The 24,433-nt window shown below is 41.3% G+C and overlaps 1 protein-coding gene across 1 annotated transcript in view; it reads right to left on the bottom strand.

The window, feature by feature from the left end:
- The window catches only part of ECT2L (epithelial cell transforming 2 like), a gene marked incomplete at both ends in the record, with an annotated part of 59,920 nt that overhangs the window by 6,061 nt on the left and 29,426 nt on the right, over window positions 1–24,433 (bottom strand). The window contains 14 exon segments of the mRNA XM_082668715.1: window positions 4,332–4,420; window positions 5,742–5,801; window positions 6,502–6,551; window positions 6,554–6,607; window positions 6,610–6,656; window positions 6,755–6,828; window positions 8,519–8,666; window positions 10,548–10,630; window positions 15,682–15,748; window positions 15,750–15,805; window positions 17,672–17,775; window positions 19,770–19,952; window positions 21,522–21,555; window positions 21,557–21,615. Of these exon segments, the coding sequence (XP_082524841.1) occupies window positions 4,332–4,420; window positions 5,742–5,801; window positions 6,502–6,551; window positions 6,554–6,607; window positions 6,610–6,656; window positions 6,755–6,828; window positions 8,519–8,666; window positions 10,548–10,630; window positions 15,682–15,748; window positions 15,750–15,805; window positions 17,672–17,775; window positions 19,770–19,952; window positions 21,522–21,555; window positions 21,557–21,615 (1,108 nt within the window).

Here is a 24,433-nt window from a genome sequence, read left to right as displayed (position 1 = left end):
TTGGCCCTGTGTGCAAAATATAAGCAGACTTTCCCCTAGTAGAAATCCCTGATAGAAATCGTGGGAATGTCATTTCTTGGGTTTCATATGACTTCCTAAAATGACAGAAAACAAGGTTTCAGCCTAAATGTTCTGAGATAACTTTTGGAATATGAACCTTTTTTGCATTTACTTAACTTAAATATTAATGTAAAATTACATTTGTATTTACTGCTTGGCAAATCACTGAGATAGTGCCTACTTAAACATAAATGTACCTTGTAATTAGAGTGTAAAATAATGTAGTATTCCCCTGTTTTCCTGAAACTCTCAAATGTACTGTTGTCCAAATACTAAAGCAGAAGTCTAAATTCTAATATTTGAGACTTCTGGTTGGATGTGTAAAGAGCTTGGAAGTCATCACTTCCATCGCACGACAAAAAGGAAGCTGAAAACTCAGAATCAACAATTCTTCCTAGATCCATCGAAGAAGTGAGGTTATAAAGTAGATTACCACCCCAAAGCTGAAGAGACGAGCTGATACGTAGAATCACAGCTTACTGAAAGTAGAAACTGCTGTTGGAGCCAGCATCAGGTAAGAATATTAAAGCGTAGTTGACTAATTGCTAGAGCCTGAGTGTGAACTAGTTCAAGAGGTTACGAATTCCTGGAGGCCTAGCACTGGCCCACACCACACCTCCGCACCCTTGCATGAGTTTAAAACTTGCAGGAGTTTTACCTCCAGGAGCCTCACCAGATTCTCACTGTGACACTCAGAAAAATACCCTCATTCTTCCCATGGGGAGGGAGAAAGTAACTATTTGAAACATGCCCAGAGTCCTATTCTATTCTCTTAACAAAGGCCTGCCTTCAAGGGAAACAGTTTTACCAGAATCTAACCAAGATGAGGAAAGGGAAATACCCAACCCCACAGCTACCTCTAACCTTCCTGTCTCGTCTTAGAGGTGACTAACAATAATAATAATAATAATAAAAGTAAAAAAGCTGATAGACACTTGTAAAGGTCATAGCCCAGGGGTACAGTCTCACTAAAAACCTGAGACCTAATGATAGGACATACAACTCTTCCCTTCCCCTCACATCTTCCTACCACATCAACAGGACTCCTTATAATAACAAGGTATTATAGCTGAAAAGGACTGCAAGGTTCAAGTCCTATTTAAGGAATATCTAGGAAAACCCAAAGACAACAGGGGAGACAAAAATGAAAATTTCAGCCTCTGACACCACAGCTACAACAAATGGTAAATACAGGCTAACATTTAGCCAGATAAATGTAAAACCTCATACTAAAGACCTATTGGCCTCATTTCCTTTTATCCAATATATGATGTCTAGCTTTCAACAAAAAAATTATAAGGCATGCTAAGAGGCAGGGAAACACAGTCTGATAAGACATGGCAAGCATCAGAACCAGACTCGGATATGGTAGAAATGTTGTTAGAATTATCAGACCAGGGAGTTTAAAATAACTAAGATAAGCTAAGTTAAGAACTCTACTGGAAAAAGTGGACAACATGTTAGTACAGATGGGTAATATAAACAGAGAGATGGAAATTCCAAGAAATAATTAAAAAGAAATTCTAGAAATCAAAAACACCATAATAGAAATGAATAATGCCTTTGCTGGGCTCATCAGCAGACTGGACATAGCCAAGGAGAGAATCAGTGAGCCTGAACTACATCAACAGAAAGAAAAGAGAAGAGTAAAAAAGAAGGGAACAATATCCAAAAGATGTGGGACAATTACAATGGGTGTATAAATGTCTAATGGAAATATCAGATGGAGAAGAAGGATGAAACAGAAGAAATAGTTGAAGTAATAATGGCTGAGAATTATCCAAAATTATTGACAAGCACTAAACCATAGGTCCAGGAAGCTTAGAGAATACCAAGAAGGATAAATCCCCCCAAATCTATATGTATCACATACAAATTTGAGAAAATCAAAGAGAAAGATAAAATCTTGAAAGTATCCAGAGACAACAATGAAAAACAAAACAAAATGAAACATCTTTCTTATAGAGGAACAAAGGTAACGATTACACTGGATGTCTCTTTGGAAACCATGCAAGCAAGAAGAGGGGGGAGTGAAGTAAGTGTTGAAAGAAAAAACCCCACCAAACTAGAATTCTGTAGCCAGAAAAAGTATCCTTCAAAAGTGAAGGAGAGGGGACTTCCCTGGTGGTGCTAATGGTTAAGAATCCGCCTGCCAATGCCGGAGACATGGGTTCGAGCCCTGGTTCAGGAAGATGCCACATGCTGCAGAGCAACTAAGCCTGTGTGCCACAACTACTGAGCCTGCGCTCTAGAGCCCGTGAGCCACAGCTACTGAGCCCACGAACCGCAACTACTGAAGCCCATGTGCCTAGAGCCCGTGCTCCACAACAAGAAAAGCCACCGCAGTGAGAAACCTGTGCACTGCAACAAAGAGTAGCCTCCACTCACCGCAACTAGAGAGAGCCTGCACCCAGCAGCGAAGACCCAACGCAGCCAAAAATTAATTTTTTTTAAAAAAGTGAAGGAGGGGCTTCCCTGGTGGCGCAGTGGTTGAGAGTCCGCCTGCCGATGCAGGGGACACAGGTTCGTGCCCCGGTCCAGGAAGATCCCACGTGCCGCGGAGCAGCTGGGCCTGTGAGCCATGGCCGCTGAGCCTGTGGGTCCAGAGCCTGTGCTCTGCAACGGGAGAGGCCACGGCAGTGGGAGGCCTGCGTACCGCAAAAACAACAACAGCAACAAAAAAAAAAAAGTGAAGGAGAGGGACTTCCCCCTGGCGGTCCAGTGGTTAAGACTTCACCTTCCAATGCAGGGGGTGCAGGTTTGATCCCTGGTTGGGGAGCTAAGATCCCACATGCCTCACAGCAAAAACAAAAGAACAAAAAAAACATAAAACATAAGCAATATTGTAACAAATTCAATAAAGACTTTAAAAATGGTCCACATTAAAAAAAAAATCTAAAAGAAGTGAAGGAGAAATAAAGACATTCTCAGACAAACATTGAGGGAATTCATTGCCAACAGATCTACCTACCTAGCAAGAAATGTTAAAAGAAGTTATTCAGAGAAAAGGTAAGTTATATAAGTCAGAAACTTGGACTTACATAAAGGAAGAGTGTTTGAAAATGAATATATGAAAGTAAAATAAATTCTAATAATAAAAACTGGAATAATCCCTAGCATGTCTCCTACTACACCAGTGCGTTTAGAATTGCTGGCTTGACAGCTAGTTTCCTTCTACCACTGTAGCTCATTTCTATTGCTACTGACCAAAAACAACAAAACAAAAACACCGTGACAATGAGAAAAGTGATACGACTATGTGATTTGATTTTCATTTAATATCCACTCCAGGTGGGGATCGAGGTGAAGGGACTGGAAGGGACTGGTTTCTTCCAACCTCCCCCGTCCCCCGCCACTGCCACCACCCTGCCCTGGGCCTTTGGGAAACATTCACTGAAATATTCATTGAAATAACAGGCAAACCAATTTTCATTTCTTTTATTGCAGTTAATTCCTCTCCATTTGGTTGCTCTTTGTTGAGTTATCATCTTTGCCATTAATACTGAAAACATAGATTGGCAAACAATTTTCTAAAGCAGGAATTGAAAACCTATGGCCTCACCCCTTGTCTTCTGTAAATAAAGTTTTATTGGAACACAGCTACACTCATTCACTTAGGTATTGTATTGTTTTTGAAGATTGTATTATTCATTATGTATTGTATTTATGTAGCTGCTTTTGTGCTACAACAGCAAAGTTAGGTAGTTGCCACAGAGATCATTCAGCAAGAAAGACCTAGAATACTCTACAGAAAAAGGTTGCCCATCCTTGTTCTAAAGGAGGAAAGGGAATGCTAGCACCCTCTCGTCACAATAGCTCTTATACTGTGAGCACTGCACAAACTAGATATGTGAGACCTCAATACCATGGTGGTCTTAGGGTGAGACCTTCTGAATACTGACCTCAGTAACTAACTGCGGACAATCAACTGGTCTTCTCTTTCTCAGAGTTGAGCAGATCATCCATTTGGTACCCCGCAACACCTGGCTCTCCTCTCAGTAGGAAAGTGACCAAACTTCAGAACTCCTCTTTCAGTGGAGTTAGTGGTCCCGGCAATGACAGTTCAGTTTCTTCCATTCTACCCAGTAGCTGCCTGGTATGCGAGTAAGGTGATAAAACACCTTACATCATCTCAGAGAGGGGTGTGTGTGTAACTTTTTAGTTCAACACAAAGATTTATCGTAAATTTACAATATGACAGACATTGTACTGGATTCTGGGTACAAGATAAATATGATACAGTCACAGCCATAGGATAGTTAAATATTTACCTTAAAGAGAAACTTAGTTCCTCATCACAGCAGTGAAGTTGGGCTACATCTTGGACCCTAATCAGATATCTGTTTACTTCTGATAGAGTCTATGAAATAAAAAACAAAATTAGAAATATATAAATTTTTAGAAAATAATTTCCACTACTGAAGAACCATTTTATATCCCAGAAGATGTAAGTGTTGAGTAGAACTCAGTTCAATTATGAAAAAGCATTGTTTGTCAAACAGTGAAAACTGTATTTTTAAACTATTGAAAACATTGTTTTATTATAAATGCTTTCCTAGCATCAAAAATAAGGTGGGGGTGGGGTGAGTCAGAAGGGATCTATGGAGAAAAGGAGGTGAATGAAATGTTACAAATTAAGAAGTCAGGCCCTTTTACTGATCTAGCCATGGAGATGATCACTTGATGTGTATAGTGATCCAAAGGTAAAGTTCTGTGGGCTCTGTGAGTTCCAAGATTTTGGATTTTCTGTAATCCAATCAACTCCACCTCTTTCCCTATCAAAATGTGCAGATCTAAATTAGGCCCAAACAACTCCACCTTGCTCCCCAGTTTGAGCAAATAACAATAACACTTCCAGTCAACTGATATTTTAATTCAATATAATTCATATATTGAACTCCTAGTATATGCTGAACACTAGAAGACACGAAAATCATAGTTCATACCTGATGGAGCTCCCAATCTTGTGAATAAAGGACTGAAGGAAAACGTGGCAGAGACCTTCAGGGTGCTGCAGAATACCTAGGAAGGGGCAGCTCACACTGGAGACGTTGTGGGATACTTCACAAGGCAGACGAAGATTGAAATGGATCTTAAAAGGCTGAATAGGAGTTTATCCAGTGGAGTAGAAAAAGAAGGCAATTTCTGAGAAGGAAGAGCATGGGCAAAGCACGAATGTGTGAAGAGAGGCTCACGTTATTAGAGAACCGTGAGTAGATTTATGTGGTTTGTCATAAGGTGCTAGGCGAGGCAGTGAGAAGGAGGGTAGAATGGGACCAGATGATATTCCGTAGGTAACAGATAGCCAGCAGAGGACTTCTAGGATTCCCGCTGATGTCCTCAGTGGGCAGAATCCTGCACCAGATACTATGTGCAGGGAGATATAAAACAGTAAAGACACGGCCCCATTCCTCAAAGGGGGTCATGATCACAGTAGTCCCAAGAAAGGTGCTAAGACTGCAGAGAAGTTATGGGATGGGGTCAAGACCACATGTGCCTCTTCTCATCTAGCATCCTTGCCAATAACAGGGATGTGGAATATGAGAGCTTGGCAGCCCCTGGCACACAGCAGGCACTCAATGGATGTTAGCTGAATCAAAATCTGTATGTCTCCTTTTTGCCAGTGACTTGAGGTTATAATTCATGAGCCTGAGATGGAGCAAGTGCATCAGAATACATACCAGGCACCCACAGATGATTCTCTCTATGTTTGACAGCTGATCTTTCATATTGATGTTCTGCTTCATCCAGAAAACAAAGTGATTTTAGGGAAACTGAAATTGTGATGTTTTTATACATAAAAAGTAGATTAAAATATTTTATGGCACTTGATAAGGGCACGGTATTTTCATAAACTATTATGAGAATCTCCATTTCCTGTACCCAATATGTTTTAAAACAATGAGGCTAGCGACAACACTGTATTCAAAAATTTCTTCTGGGCATAATGAGCTGTCATTTACATTCAGCCCAGACTCCCATGCACTGTGCACGTCACAGTGATGTTTTCAGAATGATAGCACCGTACTCCAAGACGCTGAATTCCTGCAGAATATAGTTGTGATTGCTCTACTTACTTAGGCAGGAAAGTTAATTAATACATGAAAAAGTACTTTCAGAAACAAAGGGTTTTACTCTTTTTCTTTTCTTTTAGTTATCTAGAAAAATCACCCAAATACTCCATTTTTTAAACTTTTATATTAATAAAGATTTTATTGTACTTCTACAGGTATCTGAAAACATTGTCTCATGTGATTTGGTTTAGAATAGGTGCCCTCCGTGCTCAAAATCACTGAATACAATGATTTCACATTAAAAGGATGAAAGACTTTGAAGTAAAGAATACCCCAGGAGGATAAGGTATTTCAGGATCTTTGAGTTAAGAGTACACAAAAGCACTGTAACATTTTTAAAGGACACAGGCTCTTAGCAGCAGCCAACCTGATCTATGTAACCTTTGTATTTCTTGATTACTTCAATTGCAGTGGTCGAGTCCCGTGGTCAACATGTTCTGCAGAAGTGTGAAGCCTCAGAGCGTAGAGAAGAGAATATATTCTTCAGACCTTCGGGATGGGTGCAAAAGCAGCTCTGGAAGGCTGTATGAGGCACAGACAAGGGAGCCCTGGTCTCTTTCTGACGGCCAGAGAACGCCCATACTTGGGGTGCCCCGGCTGTGCTCTCCCTCAGAGCTTACCTCAGCATCTTTGTAACAATGGTCTTATCATGCCTCTTCAGGAAAGCTCGGAGTGCTGGTATCATTTCTCTGCACTAAAGGTGAGCATTATATTGTCAAATCTCTATAAGACAGTTTGGAAGCATTCAGTTCCACCAGGCGAGCACCATCTGTGAAGCGCTCAAAAGCAAAAAGGCAGCATCTACATCTAATCACAGTGTTATTAACACTATAGGTGCTTACTGATATCCCAAGTATAGTGTTTTAATTGTACCATAAACCTAACCCTATTCATTGAACTTAATAAGTATAGAAAACTGAAAATGGGCTTTGTGTGCAGGTAGGTCTGGATTAGAATTAGAATTCTAATTTAATTCTATCTAATTCTATGTGACTTTGTCAAGTTACTTAACTTCTCTGAGCCTCAGTTTTCTCATGGATATCATATCTAACCTTGCAGTGAGTGGGGAGGGGGCGAATCCTATCCGTAAAGTGCCTGTCACACAATAAAGGTTATTTCCTAATAGTAAGAGACTATTAATGGGTTCACCTGTAATACTGCTGTTAAGCATGTTTTCCACAGCAACATTAAAAAGGTGCTCCACTATACTTAATATCTGTTTTAAAATGTATTATTCATCACCATTACAGCCCCCAGGAAGTTACCTCATTTTTCTCAGATGGAAGTGATGCTAATTTCTAGAAGTCAAATAGTCACTGATTTCAGAAATGTTAAGAGCTAACGTTTATTGCATGCTTACTTATATTCACCCCCATGCTAGTGAAATAGATACATTATTATCCATAACTATAAAAATGTTGGCACAAATTTGCCTGTAATAATATATGATGCTTTGTTCCAATTCTTGTCCTAAATGTCAGTTGTATGAAATTGCTTTATTCATGCAACTTTCACATAATCGAGTTGTCCTGCAGTGTTTAAACTCCCCAGGTGGGGCAGGAAGAGGACAGCAAAGGGCAATGTCTGAGGTCAGGAATCGTCCAGAGACTTCCCAGCCCCGGGCTTTCCCTTCAGGGCCTCAGTGCGGACAGGTGGACATGGCCACAGTGGACGTGGGGACGGTGGCAGAGTGCACCACCACGTCACAGGGTGCCTCTCCTGCTACCCTTTTGATGTAAACTGAGGAGGGAAGAGAGGTATCCTACTGCCATCAGAGGAGATCCCAACAAGAGCAGCAAGGGGCATAGACGGGAGCTGCATATTTCCGCTCAGACGGTGTACGGCAGGAGTCACAACAGGGACAACTGTTTATAATGCACTCGCTCGGGAGTGTACGACAAAGGAACTCCTCATTTCATCGTGAGATTTCACACATTGAGTGTTTTTATTCCAATGTGTGGATTATGAATTCCTTTTCTCCATGAGAGAGCTGGACTCGCCCAGGACGCCCAGGCCTGTAGTGGCAGCATGGAATCAGGGTTAACAGTCTTGCTTCTGCCTCATTGTGAAGCATGTTCCTGTAACCGAGCCCCAGGGTAACTGGGACAGGTGGGAGTCTGGCTTTTTGCATGAGGATAAGTTCAGTCCCACAACCGGTTCCAGGGCGCTGCTGGGTCAAGCACTGTGCCAGCCCGTAGCGACACAAAATTAGGTAAGTCAGGGTCCCCGTCCTCAAGGAGCTCACAGTAAACCAGAGAAGATCTGGAAGCCAAGAGTAGAGAAGAAGTCTTTCCTGGTAATTCTAGTCCTTCGGGTTACACATGAAGCTTCCTCTCAAGCTCAGAAGGGCTAATAGGTGCCTGGATGGTCACTCAATCTTTTACCTTCTCCATAGTTTTCAGAATAACAGGGTAATTGTTGAAGAAATTGGTGTATATGTTCAACTGGCTTCCAAACTTTATGAATATTTCTCCCACGCAGTGAGCTGGGCCCCATTCCTGTAGTCTGTCTCTCAAGTCATCTAGAAACCACCTGCAATATGAGGAAAGCGTGGCCATGAAATATTGGCTAGTGACAACCTATAAACCTAAGAAATAAATTCGTGGTCAGTCGTTTAGGGCAGGGCTTTTGTCAAATCCTTTTGTCTTGACACTGAGCGGTTCAGATTTGACAGGAAAGGAGGAGATGGGAAGTGAGGACGCAGGTTGAGTCAGGTGGTCGTCCACCGAAGACCTTCCACCAGTTTCCACCGAAACTCAGGCTCTTCTTTCTGTGTTTAGGGAAAAGTACCTGTGAACCCGCCACTCCTGGGTAATTAGGTTGCCTGGTGGTCCGTATTTTCTATATATCAAAGTCCTGTTTTATTTTGTAATGCAGAGGGAGAAGGCATACACTGGTGTAAAGAAATCCTACATCCTGATATTAACTGTGCTATGTTTATGTATGGAGAAATTAATTTTCCTTACTGAGACTAGGTAATTCCTTTCCTTATATTTGTACTTTTGAAAAGTTGTAAAATTAGTATCTTTACAATAGAAAACAATTACAGTATTCAATTTTTAAAAATCTAATGGCCTTGTAATATTTGAGGCTAGAATGATTAAAACTCCTAGAACACAATTTCCTCTTTCCCCTCCAGCCCTAGGTCTGCCCCACACTGCCCCAAATAAAATATGGTAATACTAACGTGTAATGCCATGTGATCTTCACCTGAAACATCAACCATAATTTCATGAACTAAAATTAAAATGTAAAAGTAATTTAAGAGAAAAATCAGAAAACTCATTCTGTTTGAAATACTATAAGCACTGTTCTTGGTTAAGTTTTATCTTTCAAACACATGGTCTGTATATAATGCCTATTTAAACATATCTAATGAGTTAAAAAATACATCTATATCCCACTTGGCAGTTGGCTTACAGCCCACATTATATTTTATGTGTATTTACATATTTTTAAAATGCTGGCGTTATCTAATATTTATCATCATTTTGACTTAAGGTTTCAGTTGTCAAAACTTCTGTCGTTGTCTTAAAACCATTGTCAGGTATTATTACCAATAGTCGGATGAGATTCTATCATGACTGCACTATGTAAATGCCCTCCTCCTTGGTGGTTCCCGGGGTTGGGTTTGGGGATGAGTGAGCGCGGGGCCGGCGAGGTCCACGGCGGCACCATCCACTGTAGGCGGACCAGCCCTGGGTGTTGTGTGACCGGGAAAGAGCCTTGGGGCTGAGCTCCGCGCTGCAGGATTCAAGATTCTCTCTTTGCCTGTTGTCTAACCTTAGGGAAATCCTTTAAGTTTTCTGACTTTACTTCTTCCTCTACAAAATGTGGGTTCTAACACCTGACTCACAGGATTCTGTGGTTGAAACGTGATAATAAATGTGGATGTGTGTTGCAGAAATGCTAGACGGCACGCATGCACTGTGTGTTACTGTCGCACAGGACCAAGCCTCTGCCTATCTGCACCTGCTTCACCCACTACTACCCTTTCTAAACGGAAAGACAGAGCCCTAAAAGTTATATTGATTATACTCAGCGTTTGAAGTCAGACCATAGCTGATGGGTCGGTTAAACCCTGTGAACCTTCACGTCCACGTACCACTTCTTTAAATGCCATCCTAGCGTCCTATCAGAAAAGCAAGGAGTAGCACAGAGATGGCTCTTGCTGCCGAGATGTTACACGTCCATCCTCTTGCCTCAACTTCTTTTTAGACCAGGATTTATTCAAAAGAAAAATCTACTGGCTGGATTTCCCCCAGTTATATTTGGAGGGTTCTTTCCCCCTGAGAGAAACTTTCAAGAAAAAAGGAAAAACAAACCAGAATAAAGGTTGAAGCTTTTTTTTTTTTTTTGGTCAGGAGCAAAACAAATAGAAAATTCTTATTATGTGATAATTGGCTTACCAACTCAAGCAGCAACTCAAAATTTGGACCGTTTTTGCCGAGACTTGATTTTGTGTCCTGAGGATTATCTTCTATAACATTTCTTTCCTGAGGATTAAATGCAGACTTGGTTATTTGGGGCGGGCCCTGGGATGTCTAACTACCCAGTCAGCGCCAAGCCCCCTGAGGGTTCAGAAGCTCTGCCCTTCAGCCATAACCATAGTGGCCCTGAGACACAATGAATTAAGCACTCGACAAATTTGATGCCTCTCTTAAATTAAATGTTATGTTAAAAAAAATAATAACCTTTTGCTTCCTAGGAACTGCACGATACTTGAGAAAGTAAATTCAGTGCAGCTCCCATTCCCCTGGAGTCAGGAGAGGGATTCTGCTCTTCAGCTGCTCCTCCCAGGTGCCTGGGACCAGGCCTCTGCCTCAGCTCTGCTCTGTCACCAGGCAGCAGAGTGCAAACAAGTTATCTTGCTTTAAAGCGCCAGAAGCAAAAGCTCACAGTACTTTGTAAAATTCACCCCTTTGTTCACCTCGTGAAAAAGCGTCAGAAGTAATTCACATGCCATTTCTAGATCTGTTTCCACATTAAATATGGCTTATTCTTTCTTTACTTTGCCTTGTTAATTGTTCTTGTGGCTTCCATATGATTTAGCACGTTAAAAAAAAAAGCCCCCCCCTTCGGCCTGCAGCATCCCAGGGTCCACCCCAGCAACGGAACAATGGTCCCATGTTTGTGCTGAGGCGTATGATAATTAGTGGCCACTACTGCTGCCCTTCCTAGTCAAAGATAAAACTATCTATAGCAACCCATTGATATGTAGGAGGGAGACTGAAAAAAAACACCAATTTATAAGCAAGACTCCTTTTGCCTTACTCTACTCAGGCAAAAACAAGTTTTTATTCTGTACCTGCAGCCATCCCTTATGGCTGCCCGAAGCCTTTGTATGAGAGGTCCTGGAACTGCATGCAGCCAGCCAGCGCCTGAGCCTGAGCGCTTCACAGCTGCCCCACAGAGCCTTTCTGCCATGTCCTTTGTCTTCCCCGTTCGGGGCTGACCCATAGCGGCCTGGCACGTATTTATACTTAAATCTACTTTGAATTTTGACACAATAATTTCTATGCATAGAACACTCTCTTCTTTCAAAATAAATTATAGTGCTGATAATTTATATGGAGAAATGATAACTTCAACCAGTCAGGGTGACAGCCGTAGTTGTGTAGGTATACGTGGTTGCAGGCGTAAAATGAAAATGAAACTCAACCTGCCTGGCCGAGGTTAAGAGAGCCCAAGCGGTACAGATCGGATTGTGGATCCCACAGACGAGGGAGGCCCCCTTATCTGGGATATCATCTTTTTGTACAGGCCCCCATGAGTGCTCAGGCATTAAACTTAAGGAGTGGACTCCTCGACCCCTCTGGCTCTCCTAGAACCTGCTTGCTCATACTGGGGCTTTGTTTCATCTCTGGCTCAGCAACAGCTTTTTAAATTTTTTATTTATTTACTTTTTGGCCATGCTGAGTGTCTTGCAGGATCTTAGCTCCCTGACCAGGGATCGAACCTGGGTCTCCTGCAGTGGCAGTGCAGAGTCCTAACCACTGGACCGCCAGGGAATTTCCAGCAACAGCTATTTTTTAAAGGTAAAATTTTCTCTGTGGCTAAGAAATCAATTTGATGCAGTAATTGTGTTTGAACCTAAAAACAGTGAGTTCTCTCATATTATCCGTCTAATTATTAGGATTTTTAGAGTCTATTTTTTGGATAAGATACCATCCCCTCTTCGTTTTTAGGGATGAATTGGGATGAAGTAACAGGGGCAGCAAACTTTGCACATTTTTAAGAAAACAATTATTCGGAGTTGCTGGGCCTTTGCCTTGGCTCTGTCCATGACCCGTAAGGGAGACCTTGGATCACACGTTAGGAATTTTCCTCTAGGATCTTACTTATTGCTAACATCCTAGTTATTGCTGGCGCTTCTCCCAGAAAACACTTGGCTGCCTGAATTAGGGACCAGAAATAGTTGTGAAAATGACAGGTACAACTATGTCATACGTCATTGTCAAGAACAACTATGATTCTGGCTGTGACTCATCACTGTGGTTGTATAGTATCAGTGTAAACACTATAGGCATATCGAGGCCAGGAGTTAACTACTCACTGGGCAGCAAGATGATAGATAGATAGATAGATAGATAGATAGATAGGTAGATAGATAGATAGAGTGAGTGAGCTATATATGTATCTGTCTATATGTATATACGTGTGTGTGTGTGTGTGTGTGTGTGTGTCTGGTCCTGGATATGGCAGACAAGCCCTCTTACACAAGCCCCTGTGGAAGGGTCTTTCAAACAATTATCTCAGAAGAAGGCATTACTTTCCACTCCTATGGCTGAGAGTTTGTGTGCTCTTCTGGACGAGCATCTACACCTTTAAAAATAAACCCCGAGGTGTGGAGATACTCAGCTTCTCTATTTTATCTGAATTCAGCACCTACGTTTAAGCTGTGGTTTTCCTTCCTAGGGTCCCCAAATTTGTTTCATGGGCATCACGCACAAGCTCTCAAGTGTATAACAGAGAACCAAATAAGGATCTAACACCTATTTTTTCTGATTTGATTTTGAAAAAGGAAGATATCAAAGACATTCCTAGGCACTAAGGTGTTTCACATTTCTGTAGTTTTATTACAGGCAGACGATGTAACAAGAGCAGGCCTGACTTCCAGCATGGAGGCAACTTTAAGCCCAAACTTTCTGCATCATTTTATTAAAGTGATTAGATGATTAGGTTGAAAAGACTTAATTCGGTGTGGATTTTATTTGGCAGTGGAAAGAATGAAAGTATCTTTGAGAGGAAATGTTCTAGGTGACCATTCTTTTAGGGGCCAGAGATTCCAGAAATTGTTCTCAACAATAGTAAGGTCTTTCAGATGTAAAATGAACACTTCACAAGAAGAGGCACTTACAGTTTTGTTCCTTTTGCTTTCTTCAAGCTATCCTGCTCCAAAGAAGGGCATTTCTGGGGCCTGTATGTCCATGGTTGAGGGTGACAGCTTCATTCTTAAGAATAAAGGTTGATGGAAGAACTTCAGTAAGGTTTCCAGGGGGTCAGGAATGACCCAGATGTTGTAAGGACTTTGGAATAATTTGGAACCTGTGTGATGTGGTTACATGTCGATTATTCCCTTTAGTGAACCAAGGGGAAATTAGTGGTACTGGAGCCCTGGGTGCTATATTTCAAAGGTTTTCACAGGCTGAAGGAGGGATGGAGAATACATCCACCTTTTTGGGAGAATAATCCTCAGAAATCTCAAAGAGATAGTGGCCACCATAACAAGGCAGAAGGACTCTGAGAAGCAGAAAGAGCATCTCGATTAAATGCCGCCCCTTGTGCCCCACCCCCTCCCGTGCATTCTGCTAACAGGCATTGATCATGCTGCGCCATCTGTGTATGTGTCAGTCTTATCCACCTCAACGGCAGGGGCTGTGTGTTATTTTATGTCTATCCCCAGGGCTAGCACAGTGCCTAGCACGTGATTGCTTCCTATAAGTATTTAGGGAACTGAACTGAGAAGCTGGGGACTTGACCTCTGCCTGAGAAGTGGTTTGTGATGGTTAATTTTATATGCCAACTTGACCAGCCCACAGAGTGCCCAAATGTTGGCCAAACATTATCCTGGGTATGTCTGCTAGGAGGTTTTTGGATGAGTTAACACTGAAATCAGGAGACTGACTAAAGCAGATTGTCCTCTCTAACGTGGATGGGCCTCATCCAATCAGTTGAAGGCCTGAGTGGAACAAAAAGGCTGATGCTCTTGCAAGTAAGAGAAAATTCCTCCTACCTGAAAGCCTTCAAACTGGGACACTGGCTTTTCCCTGCCTTTGTATTTTAACTGAAACATCAGCTCTTCCTGGGTCTCTAGCCTGCCCTGCCTTTGAACTGGAACTACTCCGTTAGCTCTCCTAGTCTCCAGCTCACTGACTCACGCTGCAGATCTTAGAACTTGGCAGCCTTCATAACTGCATGAGCCAATTCCTTACAACAAATCTCTTTCTCTATATATACACTCACATCCTATTGGTTCTGCTTCTCTGGAGAACCCTGATGAATACATGGTCCGTGAGCGTTTCCTGAAGAGAGAGATTTAGGGGTGGGGCATCAGGGAAGCAGGGCTCGGACCTCTAAAGGGTTTAGATGTCCCTGCGAATGTGTTTATTAAGACTCCTCTCGGGGAGGATGCTTGTGGTTGGGAAGAATAAGCCACTTCAGGGGGAGGAGGGGCCGCTAAGGTGCACAGTCTGCTAATGACGGAGGGCGGGGGCTGAATAACTGCAGGCCTTCCGTTCTGCTGAGCAAGTCTGGTGGAGGGGACGCTGCCTCCAGCCGTCCACCCTGTTTGCCCCTCCCTGCACTGTGCTGTCCTCTAAAGCCAGGTGGACAAAAACTTCCAGAATATCAGGTTAATGGGGCAACAAACGATTTGCCTGCTGGGGGAACCCACAAGTCTATTCCTCCTAACACTGTCCATGGTGACTTTGTGTTGGGGGTGGCATCCAAGCCTTCAGTCATCACAGATGGGTGCTTTTTCAATGGGCATGAAATGACATTTTCATAGAAATCAGCTCTCTGAATGACGATGCAATTTTCAGTGTTTCCTGAATCCAGATTATTTCACTTACCCAAGAATGTACGGATTCTGAATATAGTACTGGCAAAATTATTTTTTCTTGACTAAAGAACTAGCTTCAAACCCACTTTTTTACTTTTATGAATTTGAATCTCAACTTAAATTTAAAAAAAGAAGAACCATTTTTAGTTTCACCAAAAAAGTGTCCTGGGCCACAGATGAAAAAAAATTCTTTAGGTTATGTTGGGCAGAATGCGAGTATCCAGTTCTTCCCCCAAAAGCCAACTAGTTTTACTCCTGTCAGTGTGATGCCACGTATGCTTGTAAGTGGCTTAGATGTTCCTCACATTATGAAATTACAAAGCATACTATTTTAATAATAATCCATGAAAAGGAAGTTCTTAGGAGAAATGACCAGGTGAAAGCTTTCCAGGTAGAATTATCATTTTTGTTTATGAATTTCTTAAGCACATGTGTCTAGCTGTACAGTGAAGCAATGGCATAAACATGCAGGAGCAACTTTACCTTCATGAGTAAATTGCACGTTGCCTTTGGGTCACATTTTGTCAGAATAAAATTTCCTTCAAAGTCTGCTCTTTCTACTACATTTCTTCAGCAGAAAATATGACAAAAATTCCAGAGGGTTGTCCTGAAAAATCCACCCCCCCCCCAAGAAAATTTCTATTTCAAATACAGGTCAACAGAAGTGCAGCAGAAAACACATTTTTTAAGTAGAGTTTTCATCTCTCTACCTAATTAATTTGCAAGTCCAGAAAACAAAGTAACTGTTATTCAATTAGAGTCAGTAAATGGAGCTTTCCAGTTAATCTTGATTCTCAGCTTATGGTCACAGTTCAGTTAGGATGCCAAGATCTTGTGGGAGGGTCTCAAGATCTTCAGAACCAAAGTGGCCCACACTTTTTAGCCAAATGAGGAAAGGGGACAGGACAACTCTTGTGTCTTCACAGGAAAAAGAAGGTCTGGGGGAGAGGCTCCAGCAGCAGAATTCCCGGGGAAAACACCCCGTGAGACTCCCAAATTTGGTTGCCTCTCTGACTGTAGGTTTGAGCACCACCAAAATTATATCATACAAGGTTATTTTAAAATAATTTGACAGTAATAAGTACCATGAACCTACACCAAACATGTTGACTAATTCGTTGGTGTTTGGGGACGGTGCGGAGAATTTCAGGGCCTCAGGATCATCCCTGTAAACGTCTCTGATCGTATTATCAGCAAAGTTTTCCAGGGCCTTTACCACTGAGCTGCCTGAGGATTGGCTAGTGCGGTGGGAGCTGAGTCTCCAGGGAAGAAATTCATGGCTAACGGCAGCTCCCCAGGGTTCTCACTGGACAGCGTACCCAGGAGATATCTGGTGCTTACCCAGGAAGCCAAGTGGAAACCACGATAGATAAGGAGAGAGTGTCCAAAGACGTCGTTAAAGCACCCACAAAGTGGAATTACTACAGTGAGAGGGAAGGATTTGAGAATTTTTCCTTGGAAAACTAGAGACCTTACACAGCATCAGGTATGTTAATATCGCCCCTACTCCTGTCCTATTCTCAACTGCCTCTGAACTGAGCACTGCATACAACTGTCCCTCCGTATCCACGGAGATTGGCTCCAGGATCCCGACAGGTGCCAAAATTCTCGGGTATTCAAGTCTCTTATGTAAAATGGTGTACTACTTGCATGTAACCTAGGACATCCTCCCGTATACTTTAAATCATCTATTACTTAATACCTCGTACAATGTTAATAGTTGTCAGTGCACAGCCCAATTCAAGTTTTGCTTTTTGGAACTTTCTGGAATTTTTTTCCCCTATATTTTCCACATGTGGTTAGTTGTCCTAGGATGCAGGACCCATAGGTGCAGAATCCATGGATACGTATGGCTGACTGTATTTTATTTTCCTATAACCTTGCCATGGTCTTGGGGCAGAGTGTGTTCTGTACACTGCCTCTACTCACTGTGTCCTGGTATGTGGACTGACCTTTGTAGAAAAGCGTTCAAGATTTGTTTCTGATGAAAATGCTTCTTCAGGCTTTCCCCCATGCCTCTGCCCAACCAAATTACTGATTTGCTTATTTCCGTTCTTGTGTTCTCTTTCCTCTCTTATCTAGCCTTCCTTGCCCTTCATCTTTTTATATCTGATTTCACACTTTCTTAGGTTTTCTGCCATAATTGTTTTAACTGTTGAATAATGTTTATGTGAAATATAAGCCACTAAACATGTTTTTTAAAGCCACTTCTGACTGAAATTAATCACAAGACAGAAAACAGTGCGTCATGTGATCAACTTTAACTTATCGAGATTTTTCCTATATGTCTATTTTATGCAGCTGATACATCTTGGGTTCAGAATCTCTCAGTGGCTTTTTTTCATTAATTGATGCACTTTCTCTGAGGAATTGCGTCCCAGAGGGATAAACTGGTAAAAAACCATAAATGCAAACTAAAAATTTATTTAACGTTGGGGTTTTTGTACTTTGTTTTATTCAAAGGAACACTTACAGAATTTTCTTTTGAAAGTTCAATCAATCCCTCTGCCAGAGCTTGTATAATTTCTCGGTTATTCAGAATGTTAGCCATACTCATGGTGTCAGATACAAATTGCCCTGAAAATATAAGGTGATAGGCCTGTAATTAAAATATGTAAGAGATATGATCAAGAAGAAAACTCAGTCCTCACAGTTGCTTGTTAGTGGATAAAAACGCAGACTAAGAATAAAAATTCTACTATGCGGGCTTCCCTGGTGGCGCAGTGGTTGGGAGTCCGCCTGCCGATGCAGGGGACACGGGTTCGTGCCCCGGTCCGGGAAGATCCCACATGCCGCAGAGCAGCTAGGCCCGTGAGCCATGGCCGCTGAGCCTGCATGTCTGGAGCCTGTGCTCCACAACGGGAGAGACCACAACAGTGAGAGGCCCACGTACCGAAAAAAAAAAAAAAAAAAAAAAAAAAAATTCTACTATGCCATGTTATCTACCATGATAAAGTAGAAAATGAGCAAAAGCATCTAGATGTGTAGCGTATAGAACGTACCCACCCTGACAAAGCTGGTATTGAATGAAATCTGTAAATTGGACAAGGAAAGAACATGTGAAAAAAAACCTTATAAAGTTTAGATTCTCAATTCCACCAGAAACGCTTCCATATTCTGCATTAACTTTGTGCTCAAATCCGTAAATATTTTAAGTCCATAGGGAATAACATACAAACATACATACATAGACATCTTCTACATTTTAAAAATATTTTGAAAAACTTGCATTTATTTGAAAAACAACCTTTTTCCATTTGACTTTTCATTGCTTATGACCTACATGACATACTTCTATCATTCCTCTTGCCACTTTTCTTTCTAGTCCTCAATATCTGTGAAAGAACCAGGAAAAATAATTTCTCCTTGTTTATAGTCTCATAACTTTTAAAATACTGGTTGAACATCCACTAAATGTGGTAGAGTTAAAACCAAGAAGACAGGGCTTCCCTGGTGGCGCAGTGGTTGAGAGTCCGCCTGCCGACGCAGGGGACACAGGTTCGTGCCCCGGTCTGGGAAGATCCCACATGCCGCGGAGCGGCTGGGCCCATGAACCATGGCCGCTGAGCCTGCGCGTCCGGAGCCTGTGCTCCGCAACGGGAGAGGCCACAACAGTGAGAGGCCCACGTACTGCGAAAAAACAAAACAAAACAAAACAACAACAAAAAAAGCCTAGAAAACCAAGAAGACAAATCCCTGCTTTGGAGACCTTTGTGTAAATAGATGTAGGCATATGTTGACATAAAATATCCCCATGCATATTTGTGTGTTACAGCTCTTGTGTAGACAGTAATTATGTTAACAGATGTCAAATAAGGAGCAGGGCAGGGGAAGGGAAGAAGCAAGGCATATGACTTGATTGGTACAGTGCTTCAGTGACATGTGAAGAGTTAGGGAAAAATGAGTAGGCAGTTAAAGACACAGGAGAAACCTATTTAAATAGGTGGGCTTTGTTTGTTTGTTTGTTTTAAAATACTTCATTTTAAAGAACTGACTGGTTTAGATGAAGATCTAAAGTTGAAACAGGAAGTGGTTTCCAAAAGACTTTCTTGTGATAATTGGATCATGAGTATGACGTGTAAATGAGAAAACACATTCAGTGATGTCCGATAGGCTTGTCCATGGAGCCCATCACCAAATTAAATATTTTAGATAGAAAATAAATAGAACTTAATTATAGAACAATTTAAGTCATGGGTGCTGTGGTCTAAGAGATGCTTAATTGGGATGTTGGCAATTAACTTTTAGAGCAAATTGTAGAGGGAAATGGACCGAACTCTCTGGCTTAGCAAACAGTGAATTTTGCCTAGGTAAACAATTGACTGACACAGAATTAATAAGATGGTAAAATTTGAACCCAGGAACTAGCTTCAGCATTTTGAAGATGAATATATTTTTTCTTAGTGGATATTCATGATATTTTGAAAGGAGATATGAAAAACAAAGGGAATAAAGTTTACCAAAGATGCTTAAGAGTCAACTTTTACTTGTGCATTCCTACACTTGTATTCACTCTGGATGTGTAACAGGCTTCAAAATTAAGCTGCAACAGAAGTAGCAAGAGTTCTTACCTGTCATCCTGCCACTTACGTTCTTCTGCAACTCCTTGAAGAGAGGACTTAGCTGTTGCCTTACTGATTTCAAGGTGTCTTCCAGGAAGTCGGTGAGGCTGGACCATGTCTGCAGCTTTGATTTGCTGAAGTAGGTGGAAGGGGGCGCCTTTTCCCACTGCCGTCCCAGCCAGTCACTAAGAACTGACATTATTTTCTCCTTTTAGCATCGCAGACTTAAGCTCAGATGAAAGAATTCTTCCTGTTTACAGTATGAAAAAAAACTTAATTGCATTTATATCAGGCTTATTATCCTTTCTCATTAGAAGACTAAGATAAACACCCATAGTCTGCTTTCAAAGGTAAAATTAGAAACGCAAAAAGGATGCAATGAATAATTTCAAATGCCTATCTACTCTTTGATGGATAAGGCTGACATGTTATACTGTATTTGAAGTCAAAAATTAAATAGCTGCTGGATTTTTGCATCAGAAAGCAGAATAGACATCCAAGTAAGGATATACAATTGTGTGTTTACATCCTAAAAATAAAAATACAGAAAAACCCCCCTCTGCCTGGTTTCTCCATCGTGTCATCCAAAGTCATCCCCATTGTAGCCAAGCCTGTATCTTGTTTACATCATGTCAAGCTACTCTTTCTCTACAAATATCTCTACAAGACTGTACTGGGGGCTTAAGAAAGTTCCTGTCCTTGAAAATCAGTGACTGAATGATACAGGACCAAATGAAATTTGATTTTCTGTCCTAAATGGACAGTTTGATTCTTCTCCCCACATTTTTTGCTGATAAACGTGAAAGTATTTGTAACATGTTCTTCTAGAAGGAGAAGAAGAAGAGTGGGAAAAGGAGGAAAAGGAGACAGAGGAGGAAAAAAAGAAGAAAACCTGTTTTATAAACAGCAGTGTCTGCACCCCGCTGTCTCTGCAAGGCTGATTCCTCCCTGCTCGGGGCCAAGTATGCTCTCATTGGATGATGGTGCTATATAAACTAAAATTAACAAACACTTCTGCTACAAAACTATATTAGGTCAATGTGCTTTTTGTTGTATCTATATGGAAACTTTCCCCTTACAAGCCTCCCAATCATGCCAGCTTTCCTCAGTCTTGAAAGGCCCTTAGCGTTCAGGATTAGAGAAGCAATGCTTTATATAGTTTTACATCACTCTGAGTCCTCTTTGATAGAGGGTGAGGGATTTTTGAAGGGGTAAATGATTAACATTATTATAGCAAAGCAATTTGGCGCTCTCTGTTCATCAGCCTATGTTACATTTTGATCCAACAGTTGCAGCTTTAGTATCTAAGTGAAATTTTGCTCTCAGGTGTATTTTACCTTTGTTCTTCCTCTCGGATAATGAAACTTGAGCTGGCCCCTTCACCATCTCTTTATAGCTGCAATTCATTTTTCCAAATGAAAGCACATTGATAATGTTTTACTAAGAAAAATTGTTCTCTGTATTTATTATTTCTCTAAATCAGCTACTATACATCTTTGTTTAGCTGTTAAAGCTAGTGTTCTCAATGGAGTTTTTGCAAGTGATGGTTTGAAGCAAATATTTGCAGTAATAATCCCCTTCTGAGCAATAATAATCCCCTTCTGAGTGATGAGAAATGACCTAGTTTGGGAAGTGACAGCATTCCTTCAGAGAGGAATGAACCGTCGCCAGAACCAGGATTATGAGCTGTGCTTTGTCCTTGGTGATCCTGGAGTTGGTGGCTGTCATTGGGCACGGTGGTCAGTGCCCATATTCCCTTACTGTGTTGGTACGAGACGGTGGCAATCCCAGTGGGGGGCGGTCAATAACGTGCCAGTCAGTTGAGATAGCTGAGAAAGAACTTCTGTTCCTGCCTCTGCACAGCCAAAAATACTTTCATGAGTTTGCTCACAGGTTTTGCCATGAACAGTTAAATATTACTTAGAAGCACTAATGAGCTGGCCAAGAAAGGCCACTTGTAGGTCTTGTCTTCAATTCAAATCCCTCATGGAAGAGTCCATCAGCACTTTGCAGTTCACCCCTAAGTGCTGAAGTCCAGACACTTCATTCAGGAGGACTGACAACAGGTTGGAGAAAGAGGCGAGAAGTTTGACCTGGTGCTAATTTTCAAATTTGGAATTCTCAGGCCAAAGACAGAGAAAAGTCTACATATATTTTCTAAAATAGTCTGATTCAAAGAAGTCTCATTATAAGGGGATAGATTTAAAACTGTTAAACACATAATGGAATACAATGGTCAAATTTTAGCATTAATTTTACCCCTTCTTTGGAGACACAGCATATAGATCGAACTACTTCAAATAAAACTATAGGGTAATATATTTGAATTCTTTGTGGTCTAGGAGTAAATAATTACTCCAACTTGTTTCAGTTGCTTGCAACGAGATGGTAGTGGCTCAAAGGTCGGGGTGTCTCTCACTTATTGGTGTCTAATGTTTTCACTGACAAATAGATCAGTGAAGTTAAAGAGCATTCATAAATGTACCTACACGTATGTAGTCAATTGATTTCAACAAAGATGCAAATGAAATCCGCTGGGAAAAGGATGGTCTTTACAAGGAATGGTGCTGAAATAATTTGATAGATGGCCACATGTGTTTAAAAAAAAAAACTTCAATCCATACCTTGTGTTCTATTTAGAAAAAGCATAAATCAAATGGATCACAAACCCAAATTTCAAACTTAAGACTATAAACAATTTAGGAGAAAACACAGAAGTGACCTTGGTTAGGTAGAGTTTTTAGATATGACATCAAAAGCATGATTTATAAAACTTAAAGACTGATAAATTTGACTTTATCGAAATTAAGAATTTCTTGTCTTCAAAAGAAACTGTTCAGAGAAGGAAAAGATAAGCCATAGACTGGGAGAAAATATTTGCAAACAACTTTTCCAGAATATACAAGGATCTCTCAGTAAAAAACAAAAAAACCTAATTTTTAAAATGAGCAAAAGGTTTGAACAGACACTTCACCAAGGAAGACAAATGGCAAATAAGCACATGGAAAGATGCTCAGCGTCATTAGTCATTAGAGAAAATGCAAATTAAAACTACAGTGAGATACCACGACACACCCATTTGAATGGCTCAGATTAAGAAGACTGACCCTACCAAGTGCTGGGCAGCTGGAGTGGAAATATAAAATGACACAACCACTTTGGAAAACAGTTTAGCTTTTCTTTTTTTTTTTCCTAAAGTTAAACATACACCTATCATATGACCCATTCATTCCACTCCTAGGTATTTTCCCAAGAGAAATGAAAGCGTATGTTCACAGCAGCTTTACTTGTAAAAGCCCCAAACTGGAAAGAACTCAAATATCTATCAACAGGTGAATGGAACAAGTTGTGGTATATCAATACAATATAATCATTCCCAGCAGTAAAAAGGAATGAACAATTGATAACAGCATGAAGTGGATGAATCTAAAATAATTATTTGGAGTGAAGGAAGCCTGACAAAAATGCATGCATACTGTATGATTCCATTTATGGAAAATTCTATAAAGTGCAAACTAATATATTGTGCAATCAGTGGTTACCTCAGGTTGGAGTGGAGAAGCGGAGTGAGAAATTGCAAAGTGGCAGGAGGAAACTTTGGGGGACGATGAATGTGTTCATTATCTTGATTGGTTTATGGTTTCACATAGTGTGTAGACAGACATATGTCAAAATTTACCAAATTAGGGACTTCCCTGGTGGCACAGTGGTTAAGAATCCTCCTGCCAATGCAGGGGGACACAGGTTCGATCCCTGGGCCGGGAAGATCCCACATGCTGAGGAGCCACTAAGCCCATGTGCCACAACTACTGAGCCTGTGCTCTAGAGCCCACGAGCCACAACTACTAAAGCAAGCGTGCCTAGAGCCCATGCTCCGCAACAAGAGAAGCCCGCGCACCGCAACGGAGAATAGCCCCTGCTTACCGCAACTGGAGAAAGCCCGAGTGCAGCAACGAAGACCCAACACAGCCAAAAATAAATAAATAAATAAAAATTTAAAAATCACTTAAAAAATTTATCGAATTACACACTTGAAATACTGTATATCAATTGTACCTCAATAAAACTGTTTAAACAATTTAAGTAACACCGAGAAAGATGAGTTTTAGGTGTCTGGCTTACGCAGTAACTGGTGAATGATGATATCTTAAGTGAGGAATCCTGGGGGAGGGGGAGGTTTGTGCTGGGAGGCAATCAAGAGTCTGCTGTAGGCGTTTGAACTCTGAGATGCCCATTAGCCATGCATACTAAACACCCACATGAAGATGTCGAGTAAAGGCTAGATATGCGTGCAGCTGAGAGATTTTAGAGCTGGAGACATAAGTTTGGGAGTCTTCAGCATCCAGGTTGAATGTAGAGTCATAGGAATAAATGAGGCTCCCTAGGGGAAGAGTGTAGTCATGGAAAGGATGCGAGCCCGAGATCAAGTCCGGGACACATTTAAGGGTCTTGAGGAGGAGAAGCGGGAGCCAGCAAAGGAGTCTGAGAGCAAAGAGACCCCAGAGGTAGGAGGCAAACAAGGAGAGGGTAGTATTGGGGAAAGCACGGGAAGAAGAAGAGTTACCAGAAGTCTTCATCCTCCTCAAATGCCGCTGAGAGGTCAAGGCCCGGTAAGGATGGAGAAGGGACCGTCGGATTTGGGCACATGAGAGTCACTTATAGTTTTCCCAAAG

The sequence above is a fragment of the Grampus griseus genome (genome assembly GCF_964374135.1).
Source record: "Grampus griseus genome assembly, chromosome: 13".
In the NCBI taxonomy this organism is placed as follows: Eukaryota; Metazoa; Chordata; class Mammalia; order Artiodactyla; family Delphinidae; genus Grampus; species Grampus griseus.
Note: the sequence above shows the minus strand (reverse complement) of the source record. Positions and strands in the feature narration are given on the sequence as shown.